The following is a 12,016-nucleotide window of genomic DNA, read 5'->3' on the forward strand; positions in this document are numbered from 1 at the left end:
GTAGTCAGGCAGGAAGAATAGGCGGTGCAACCAGACTAGGAGAATTCTGGAAAGAAGTTTCAGTCTGCAGTCACCACCCAGATGCAGAGGAAGCAAGATGAGAATGCTGCACTGAAGAAAAGGTACCAAGCCACGTGGCTAAACACAGATAAGAATTATGGGTTAATTTAAGTTGTAAGAGCTAGTTAATAATAAGCCTGAGGTAACAGGCCAGTTTATAGTTAATATTAAGCCTCTGTGTGTTTCTTTGGGACTGAACAGCTGCAGAATCAGGCGGGACAAAAACTTCCATCTACATATCACAGTGTACATTATGAAGAAGTCAAAGAACAGTTTTTGCAAGAGTTGGTTCTGGGAATTGAACTCAGATTGCCAGTCTTGGTAGCAACCAACTTTACCCACTGAGCCATCTCATTGGCCTAATAAACTTCTCTTCTGAGTCAAAGACATATAGACAGACAGACAATCATACATACACACACACACACATTTGGCGACAAAGAGTCTTGCTATGTAAATTAGGCTAGTCTCAAACTCTTTTCGTTCCTGTCTCAACCTCCTGGGTTCTGGGATTATAAACATACCAACATGCCTACCAACAGTAATTCTTACAATCCTAGAGTTATTTCAACATCTTGTGAGTCAAATACACCGTTTTACTACAAATTAAATCCTAACTGTATTTTAGATCATGAAAAATTCTAGTTTGTAACGCAAAATTGCATTTCTTAGATATTTCCAGTTAATAAGTAACAAAGATATGGCTGACAACTACTGAAACTAAATTAGTACATAGGACTTTATTACATGCTCTCTTAGTTTTGGTTTCTTTGTTGAGATGATTGATTTTGTTTTTCTGAGCCCAGGCTGGTCTCCAGCTAGTTACATAGCCCAGGAAGATTTTAGACTCCTGATTGTCCTCCCTCCATTTCCCAACTGCTGTGATTATAGGCATGTGTCACCACATGTAGTTATTGTTGTATGTTTACAATTCTAACAAAAATGAGAAAGAAAAACCAGACCTAACAAGGTAATAAACTGTGTCCTTTAACTATGATGTTTTGGACTGGCAAGATGACTCACTGGGTAAAGGTACTTTACACTAAGCCTAACAACCTGAATTCAATCCCTAGAATCCACTTGGTGGAAGTAGACAGTTCCTACAAGTTGTTCTCTGACCTCAACACAAACACAGAGGCACATGAGTGCTCATATATGTACACTATACATATATACACATGTGCATACACACAAAATATTTCAGTTTTATATGTAATTTCTTCACCCACAACAAAGAAATGTTGAGCCTATTTTAGATATATAAATAATTGTTGAAAAGAAGTCATATACAAAAACAGACTTCCTCATAGGATAACACTAAACAATAATCATAGTTAAGTGTCATTTCATTGTCTCTTCATTAGCCAAACAATTTTCAACGAAAAGAAATACAAAATACCTATCTGGCAAGAATGTTTGTTTCTTAATTGTTTTTAACAGACACTGGCAATTTCTGCACTATTACAGACACTGCTCTGCCTTCCTTAAAACAAAAACCACAAGTACTATTTGAAGTATACTCAGAGAAAGTCAGATTTCAAAACAATACATGTCTTAATATTTATCATATTCCCTAAACTAAGTTTCTAAAAGCTTATAAAAACCCATTAGAGGCAGTACCTACACAGTAAACTCAGCAGAACTAAGTCATTTTTAGAACTGGAAGACAGCTGAGACATCAAACCCATAAACCAACAAAAGACAGGAGGGAAGGAAAGAACAGTCACTAGTAATAAGCCAACACGCAGCATTCTTATAGTTTTACTTGTAACTCTTCTAGATGAGCACCAATGATCATCATTCTATCAGGAAAGGTTTTGACATATATTTTGTTTAATCATTTTTAAAATATGAGGCTACACCTGAATGTGATTAAAACTGTTGGTGTAATCTGATACTTAATGTTTTGCAACATAATTTTATATAATATACACAATAATTTCACATCATCTCGTATGTCTATCTGATTTGAAATAATATTTAATACAAAGGAAAGCAAATTATATCCAAACTGATAACATCTGGAAAAGGCATAAAACACTAAAAATTGACATTGTTTAATAAGGCTTAGTTTTTAAACATATAACTGTTTTTCAGAAATGCAATTATACTAATGAGTACTTATATACTCATTATATACTAATGAGCATAAGACAGCACAGGGTATTACCATCAAGTAGATTATATTGACAGGTCAGATGTGAGCTTTTGTGTTTTTAGTGTGTAAAATTAAAGAAACAGGGATGGAGAGATAGCTCAGTGGTTAAGAGCATTGCCTGCTCTTCCAAAGGTCCTGAGTTCAATTCCCGGCAACCACATGGTGGCCCACAACCATCTGTAATGAGGTCTGGTGCCCTCTTCTGGCTTGCAGAATAGTATATCCATGACAAATAAATAAATATTTTAAAAAAATTAAAGAAACAAATCAAAAAACCACCAGGTACTGAGGAACATAAATACTGTCCCCTAACTTACTATATTGACCAAAAATGTAGACAGTTGGGAAATTTAACATCAGAAAACCTCATTTCCATACATACTAATTAAAAGTTATGCGAAATCTATTCAAAATAACCTCTAATTAATTAGGTTTAAAATACAGTTTGTCTTGTCTTTGTATGTATGAAAAGGAAAACAAAAAGTCCACTAGAAAATCAAGTCACATACTCACTTTTAAGTTTAGACATGTTTTTACACATGATCACTTTTAAATAAGTGAGTTTATTTGTGTATATAAGCCTATAAAATGTACCAGTTTATAATCAATTCATTTTTATAGGGAAGTTTCCTGTATTCCTAAAACTAATGCTTATCAACTAAAATTAAGAACTTAAAAAAAAAGTACTCTTAAAAGCCTCACAAGTGAGTTTTAAAATGTATGGTCTAAGATTATTAAAATTAATTTAAAAAATTAAAGTATCAATGTCATTTGCTCATTTATGTAAATTGTTTTTGTTCACAGGAAGTGCTTCTGCACCACTTATACAATTTTGATGTGTCAATTTACTTAAATGTCCCTACTATTCTTTTTCTAAGATTTATTCTTACTATTTTTATGGGGTATATGCCCACAGAAGCCAAAGATTTTTGTATTCTCTAGACTACGAGTCAGAAGCAGTTGTGAGATACCGGCATCCTCTGAAGAGCACTATGCATCCTTTAATTTTTCATTCCCTCCCCACCCCGCCCCCAGACAGGGTTTCTCCATGCAGTCCTAGCTGTTCTGGAACTTGCTCTGTAGACCTGGTCGGCCTCAAACAAAGATCCACCTGCCTCTGCCTCCTTTGATCTGCTGGGATTAAAGGCATGTACCACCACTGCCAGAAGCAGTAGATATTCTTAACTGCTGAGTCATTTTTCTAGTCCCTCTTCTACAATTCTTTCCAGCAGCTTCTATTGCTCCAAATGTTCCTCAAATGAAGATCCATACATTCAACATTTTTCTTGTCCTACTGTAACCTTCTGGCTTTTCCTTTGTCTCAAAACCTCATTCATTATATTTGATCCTGTCCAGATTGTGCCCTTGTTATAAACAATGAGTTAAACAGTGAGTTTAAAAATCAGAAATTATTGGCGGCTGGAGAGATGGCTCAGAGGTAAAGAACACTGGCTACTTTTCCAGAGGTCCTGAGTTCATTTCCCAGCAACCACATGGTGGCTCACAACCATCTGTTAATGAGATTTGGTGCCCTCTTCTGTACTGTAGGTAGAATACATGCAGGAAGAACCCTGTATACATAAAAATAAAAATCTTTAAAAAAAAAATCAGAAATTATTTCACAAAGCTTTTTTTTTCATTTTCCAAAGTTTCTCTGTGTAATTTTATTATCAAACTATTTATCAAAATTTCACTGGACACCTTTTATCTAGTATCCAAACTGTCCACTCATTTTTCTATGTTTCATTTTCACAGATAACAGCACCCAATCTCCTTCCCAAAGCATAAAAATCTTTACAGTCTAGCACTCAGGCAAAGGCATGAGGGTCTGAGTTCAAGGTCAGACTGGGCTGCCCAGTAAGAACCTGTCTCAAAATACAAAGCAACATGAGACAAAGGCGAAACAGTTTACCTAGCTCCCAATTCCAAAGAACACTTTAATTAAAAACATCCAAACTCACAGAGCATTTTTGTAAGTCACACCTTTGAAGTCCAGTTTAATTCTTATTTTAAAAATAAACCTGGAGATGGCTAAAAGCATTGCCACCAAACCACCAGGACTAACAGCCTGAATTCACTCTCCAAGATCATCTACATGGAAGATGACTTGCACAGGCGTACCAAAGAATGAATGCCCACACACATATACATAAAAACACACACACAGGTAAGTAAGTGTAGAAAGTTTTTTTAAAAAAAAAATGTTTATTTATTATGTACATTGGGGTTTTGCCTGCACATATATCTGTGTGAAGATGCCAGATCCCCTGGAACTGGAGTTACAGATTCCTGTGAATTGCTATGTAGGTTCTGAGAACTGAACATTTGGAAGAGAGGCCATGAACCGTCCCAAGAAAGTTTTAAATAACAAATAAGACCAGGGGTTTGCCTAGCATGTGTGAAACCCTAAATTTAATCTCACCGCCACTAAAAAAATTTTTTAACAAAATTAAAATGAATGTACAGAAACATTACTTTAGAGCAGTGGTTCTCAACCATCCTAAAGCTATGATCCTTTAATACAGCTCCTCACATTATGGTGACCCCAATCATAACATTATTTTCCTTGCTACTTCATAACTATAATTTTGCTGTTATTGTGAATCATAATGTAAATATCTGATATGCAGGACATCTAATGTGCAACAACTCCTGTGAAAGGGTCATTTGATTCCCAAAGGGGTCGCGGCCCAAAAGCCACTGCCTTAGAGCCGACAAGGAAATGTTTCACAGCAAAACTATATTGAAAAAAAAGCAAGAAATTTCTTGTAACAGGCTAATTCTCAGGAAAATAAAACTCATGCAAAATAATCTTAATTTTTAGCAAGTAAATTAACTGTGCAGCACATTTATATTTAAGGATTTTTCTTTCATTTTCTGTCAAACTTTGGCATACTCACAGGTTAAGCTCTGTTTGTCAACACATACACACAAAAATCTGTCTCTCTAATACAGACTCAATAACTATATAAAACAAGACAAGAAATATGTTCTAATATAGCCACACGGTCTTTCCTCCCAGGCCCTGGACAAATTTGTGTCTGGTATTTCATTCAGTCAATGAAAAGATTAAAGATATATAATCTCCTTAGGAAAGACTTTATTCAAAGGCAGGTTCCATATTCTGGTCAAATAACAGTTGAATTACATTTAAATCTGTTACTTGACATTTGTCATATTATTTATGCCATGGCTACAACTGATAAGGTTTATCTCTCCGCTCTTCATTTTAGTTCTCGCTAAGAGGGAAGACAGTCAATAGCAAACTGTCACACAAGTGAAGCAAACAGCACTTGACAGAGATTCATGAATCACCTAGTGCAGATACTGGCATTGTTATGAGCATGATGTTCACAACTAGCAAGAATCACCTAAACAAAATGGGTTCTTCAAATGCAGCTGCTAACAATAAAATTAATTAGATTCTCTATTTGCTCCCACTTAACAGTATTATTTATCTAATCTGATAAATTTCAAGATGAACATATTACATTTTTACACGCCATCCACATTCATTCACTCAGCTAACATCTGTAAACCTCTTGAGTGTCTTCGAGGTACATTTTACTTCTTACAACAATGATATTCTATGAAAAGGCAACACCTGGCCATTATGAAAACGTGTTTATTTCCTGGAGCGGGAAAAAAATCTCCCAATCAAACGGAAATATGGACTTCCTCACCAGAACTTCAATTGCAGCCACATGGTTGGCATAAATCTCTGTAAGGGACCTTCAAATGACCTATTTATTTATATTCATGATGAGCCTTAACAAGTGTTTAATAGTCACAAGAATAAAAACAATCATGCAACTTTTTAATTTGTTTTGTTTTATTTTTAATTTTTGGTTTTTCAAGACATCGCTTCTCTGTAGCTTTTGTACCTGTCCTGGAACTCACTCTGTATACCAGGCTAGCCTCGAACTTAATCTGCCTGCCTCTGCTTCCCAAGTGCTGGGATTAAAGGCTACCACTGCCCAGTACAATCATACTACTTTTTAAGGATAATGGCTAACTGTCACTGAGACTTGAAATATTGCCAAATTGAAATCCAACTTGCCTCATTTAATCCTTACATCATCCCTAAGGGCGTAACACTGTAATCCCCATTTCACAGCTCAAACTAAGGTTTGCCTTACTCACATCACTCGGCTCTAAGAATCAGAGTTTAAACCCAGTTCTTGGAAAGATATAGCTCAATGGCAGCATGCTTGCCTAGTACATACAAAGGTTTGCGCCCTAGGACCAAACAAGCCCTTGTGCGCACCCACACCAAAACAAACACAAGCAAACAAACAAACAAAATAACAGCTGTGTGTTCAAAGCTTGTGCTTTAGATCACATTATACTGCTTAGTTTAACATTCAATTTTAACCTAACATTTTTGAATATTTAAAATCTATGCCTTACAACTGTATTGTTGGTAGGTGAAACATACAAAAAAGGGGGTACCTGAAACTGTGGTCTTACAAGTCTAGATATATATATAGAAAATGAAATCTACTTAAATCCCTGTGGCAAGAATGGGTAAGATTCCTTGTGGAGTTAAAAAAGATGTTGTGGGTCATCTAAATTAAACCAAATTCTTCATTTGGGAATAATGAAAACTGAAGCCTTTTCAAAAAGTTCTACATGCCTAACCTAAACTGCCACATTTTTGACTCAGAAGCAGTGACTCTACCACTGATTTTCCAAAGCATTATTTTAAATAAATAATCTGTATGTCTAACATATCAATATTATATGGAACACGGTATCTCTTTCTGAAACACTGCATAAAGAGTAAACCTTCATAGGACATGAAATCAGACTATTACAGGACTATTATCAGTAGAAGCTTAAATATTATCACTGAGACACAGTGCAGAAAGCTTTAAAATGGCATCCTTAACCATATTAACTCAAAAGTAACCATTTCTTTCCTGAATTCAATTTACATTCATTAGGATCAACTTCGGGCTCGTCCTCACTTTACTAGTCTTGTCACATGACTAAATCCAAGCTCATTTCAAGGGAAAAGCTGTACTATGCTGTATTTAGAACATGTTACCACTGAGAGCAGCCAGATGAGTCTTTTAGGCCTATCCAAAAACCTTGCCTTAGTTACTAAGAAACTACAATTTACCGTATTATAAATCATCAGAAACAATTTATGCCAGCTGAGATTAAACATCTCCGATCAAGAATCTCTCACCTATAGATGCTATTCCACACATAACTGAAATCTGAGTTTAACTCATACTGTTATTACACAGATGACTGAAAGAGCAAGCAATCGGGCTGATGCTACCATTTCCCTTCAGACCTTTCCACTTAAGGGGGAAGGAGTGGGGGCAGGGGTGGGGATGCCCACCCACATTCTTAGGATGTTCAGTGTGAGACGGAAAAACATTTCCTTTCTGACCCATGCAGAAACAAAGCCATAGCGCATAAAATCCCCTTAGTGGAATTTGATACTTAAAGTGATTTTTTTCAATACTGTGATATAGTTTCACGGTAACCTCTAGCATTCAACTCAGAACATTCAACTCCACTGACTCTGAGTGATTTTATTTTAATGAAAGCCATTTTAAGGTCAAACAAGAGCAATTTTAATTGTTTTAGCGTAACAACGAAGAATACCGAGATTAAAACAAATTCATGGGTCCCTATCCCTAATCCACGTCTTAAAATTTTTTCATATAAAAAAAACCTTAAATCTCTTAACAGCTGTTTCCACAATAGCTGAAATAGGTTCATTATCCTTTTAAGTTTGTTTCTGTGACAACGCTGTCAATCAGAATCTGTCGTATTTTGCTCCACGGTGTCTATTATCTTTCACCCTCTTCTCTAAAAAGCTTCAATTCAAAACTCCATTCTCACTTCCACTGTACTATGAACACATCCCAAAGGCCACATCCATGCCCCTCAGAAATAACATTTATTCATAGTCTTGAAACTTTCAGATCTCAAAAGCCCACTTAACTCCATTTCGCTGCCAACGCTCAGCAGCCCTCAATCCCACCACTGCGGATGAGACTGTGCCCCAGGCCCTCCCTAATTAATGGCCGAACCAACACCACACAGCATTTGCCACAACTCATCCCCTTCCAATGTATGCACCACGCTGCAAAGCAACATTACACCCCCGACTTCCTGCATTTTACTCCCTTCCCTTATTTTTCGTCTTCCCCCACACCCACCTCTATACCCGGGCACCCTTTACTTCTCTGATGTTTCCTCTACCTCAGTTTTCATGCTTTCCCCCATCCTCTGCTCATTTTCCTCTCCTTATTTAGAAACTCCCTTTTGCTTTCCCAACCGCTACCCTAGAATGCCCAGCACTCCACCCTCTTTGGCAAAACCCAGCCCTCTTCCCCCCGCTCGTTTGGAGACACTGCTGCTTCTCTTTTCCAGGTCCCCCACTGCAGTCAACCCACTCCATCATCTTTTTCCGCCCACCTTCCCTCTACCCCCAAATCCAAGATTCCCCTAATCTCTTATAACCCCTCTCCTTAGAGACTCAAGCAGTCGGCTCCCGCTAGGTTTTCTTCAGGATCCTTCTCACCCCAGCTTCCCCCGCCTCCCATTTTTCAGGATGTCACTAGGGTTCCGGAGCCCCAGTAGAATCCCGGGTGTCAGCGCCCGCGGAGCCCGGTTCTCTCGCCGCCAACACCCCTCCGCCGGCTCGAACTCGAACGCCTGTCTCCCGCCGCCTTCTCCAGAGCCGCCCCCGCTACTCCAGCTCCTGGTGAGCGCAGAGCCCCACGCCGCGGACCTGTCTCCAGCGCCCCGGGCTCGCACCACAAGCGACGCCTCCACTCTCGACGAAGCGCCTCCTCGCCTCAGCCCGGCCGCCCGCTCCCGGCTCCGGCAGCCCCCTCAGGCCTGGGCCCGGCCCCTCTGATTGCCGGAGCCAGGCGCCCCCGCCCGGCCTCCCCCGGACCCTCGGCTTACCGTTCTGAGCAGCGCCTGGCCCTGGGAGGAGCGAGCCAGAGACCAGCAAGAGCGAGAGGGCCAGGGCACTGGGGAGCGAAGAGCCCGACATCCTCCCTAGCCGGAGAGCGCGCAGCGAATGGGCCGGGGCCGGGGCCGGGGAAGGGAGGGGAGGGAGGGAGGGGGCGGGCGAGCGCGCGAGGGAGTGAGCGAGGGAGGCTGCCGCGGCCGAACTCCGTCCTTCCCCGTCCTCCTCCTACCGCCGCAGCGCCTAAGCCTCGCGAGACCTCCGCTGGCGGCCGTGGGCGGTCCAGGAGCTCCGGCGGCAAGGCTCGCGAGAAGAGGCCCTCGCCCGAAGTCCCCGCCCCTGCGGAGGCTGATTGGCCTAGCGCAAGGGAGGTCACGTGCAAAGGGCTCTTCTGGCCACGTGATGGGGCGAGGCGGGGACTCCACCCGCCCGCTCTCCCACGGGGGAGGACAGAGGAGAACACGGGAGAGTACAGTTTTCACCTGGTGGGATCCTAGTGCCCGTAAATGACAGGAAGCATTGTGAAAACAAAATCTGCCCTCCACCCATCCTGCCTTTCATGCGTTACCGCTCTAAGCTTCAGAATGGATACACCAGACCCCGCTTTTAAGCTTCCCGTCATTGTCCCTTATGAAAAACCTGCTGTTCTTCCTTTTGGACTCTGACCAGAGACCGCTAGAGGTGTCTGGCCACAACCTCTCTGCCTCCTGTTTTTTTCCCTCCCAGACAGTGTTACACGCTTGCTGTGCCTTCCTGCGCGGACATCTGTTCCCTCTGCCTTCGAGTGTCCTCCTTTTCCTCCCTACCTATGCCCTCCCCACCCCCCTTTGGCCTTATTTTAGCTTCACAGGCTCTGAGGGCCCAAAGTTAACTAGTCTAATTGTAGGGCCATAAATACAATTCTACAAGGAAGTCGTCATGTATCAAGTTAATAGCAGAATCTTTGGTAGAGAAACCCATAATAGTTTCCACTCGGTTCACAGTTTAGCCTAGTCTACCAGCGATTAGAAAAAGTCTAATGACTCATAGGAAAGGGGTCAGGAAAAAAAAAAAGGAGTTTAGCCATGTTGCATGGAAATTAGAGAAATGTCGCCTTTGGAGAAAGAAGATATTGGGGAGATGCCGTAGCCGGTAAAATGCTTGCTGCACGAGGATGAAGACCTGAATTCCCCAGCATAAAAGGAAAAAGGTGTCCACGGGGCCACCGCTGTAATCCCAGGCAGGAGAGGTGGAGAGCCGGAGTACCTGGATGAACTCCAGCTTCAGTGAGAGAGACCCTGCCTCGAAAACTGAAGTGGAGGATAATTAAGGCAGATACCCAGAAGAGGCCTGACCTCCAAGTACGGGCAGGCTTGCTCACACACACGCACACACAAGCACAGGTTTGAGGAGCTGGCTTGCTAATTTGTTTTCTGTACCACCCTCAGCACTTGTGGTTAGCAAAGGAGTGACTCACAACAGGCGTCCTCGGGCGTGTCTGTGACTTAAACATGAGAACCGGTGAGCTGGTCTGCTGACCTGACTTTAAACCCTTTGAATAGAGAATCTGGAGGAAGGAGACCCTCACAATCTCTCCAGCTTCCCCAGGAAACTGGTGGTTACAGACTGAGCCTTCCAGCAAGGGCTAAAGGGCTAATGCTACAAATGCAGTATGCTCACAGAGGAAAAGCTGTTCAAAACCTCGTGTGTGTGTGTGTGTGTGTGTGTGTGTGTGTGTGTGTTCGCGCGCAATAAAAGGCTGGCAGGTATTTTTGTCTGAACAAAGGCCATTCTGCTGACATCCTGTAAGGACAATTATCCTGGCTGCCTCTAGTGAAGCCAAGATTCTCAGCTGATGGAAGCTTTGGTTGAATGCAACCGTTCTGCCTCCTAGAAACCATAACAAACATACCTATTTTATCCTTACAATGAGAAATCCTTACAGAATTATCATTTGTAGAAGGGGAAACTGAGGCTAAGAGATGGCATGGTTTGCTCAAGATCTCCAAGCATAGCCGTTGATACCAGGCAGTCTATTTTCACTGGCAGGCTTATTTTAGAAGCACATTTCCTCGCCCTCTTTAAGTCGGGAGTGGCATGTGACTGACTCAGCCAATAAAATTTGAGACGTGGCATGCATCATTTTCCAATTGAAGCATTCATTTCCAGGGTTTCAAACTCCTTTGCCTTGGTAATAATGGAGTAATGATTATGATAGTGAAAATGCATGTCAACAGGAAATGTTATCCACTTAGATCCTTGAGTTAACACAATAAGCTGAACCCTCATGTCCACCCGCACAGAACAGATAGCATCTCTTGAGTTAACTATTGAGATTCAAGAATGTTTGTTCTTTTTCACTTCAATTTTTTTTATTTTATGTATATGTATATGAATGCTTTGCTTTGCATGTATGTGTGTGACCATGCAGTACCTGTGGGGGCCACAAGGGAGCGTTGGAACCCCTGGAACCAGAGTTACAAATGGTTGTAAGCATCCACATGAGAGCCTAGGACTGAACCTGGGTCCTTTGCAAGAGCAGGAAGTGTTCTTAACCAATGAGCTGCCTCTCCAGCTCTCAGGGTTGTTCTTACTGTATCACTAGGTTCTATGAGTTAGGCATCTTTGCCCAAGCGGCCTAATAATTTTTCTTGACATTATCTGTCAAAAGGAGACAATGATCATTGCAACCTCAAAAGACTGTGACAAGAAAAACTGGGTAAGTTTATGTGCAATGTTTTGAGCCATTTCTGGTGTGTGGCAAGATTCCAATGTTGATCATGACACCACTACAGCTCAGACTCCAGCCTACAGTTCCCCTCCCCACTGCCACGATGTCATGACTACAAAAAGTGAATCAGAAACCTCCTAACTAT

The 12,016-nt window shown here is 41.2% G+C and overlaps 1 protein-coding gene across 2 annotated transcripts in view; it reads right to left on the reverse strand.

The window, feature by feature from the left end:
• Nptn (neuroplastin) overlaps positions 1–9,437 on the reverse strand; it is a 79,086-nt gene extending 69,649 nt beyond the window's left edge. Inside the window, exon 1 of one of the 2 annotated variants that reach the window (XM_041679345.1) lies at positions 9,155–9,437. In XM_041679345.1, coding sequence (XP_041535279.1) covers positions 9,155–9,245 — 91 coding nt within the window. In that variant the 5' untranslated portion in view covers positions 9,246–9,437. The remainder of the gene's footprint in view (positions 1–9,154) is intronic. The other variant, XM_041679346.1, reaches the window with a different exon arrangement.
• Between the last annotated feature and the right edge of the window lie 2,579 nt (positions 9,438–12,016).

This window comes from Microtus oregoni, unplaced genomic scaffold (assembly GCF_018167655.1).
Source record: "Microtus oregoni isolate MIOR12 unplaced genomic scaffold, Mior012 000032F_ref0000030, whole genome shotgun sequence".
Classification (NCBI taxonomy): Eukaryota; Metazoa; Chordata; class Mammalia; order Rodentia; family Cricetidae; genus Microtus; species Microtus oregoni.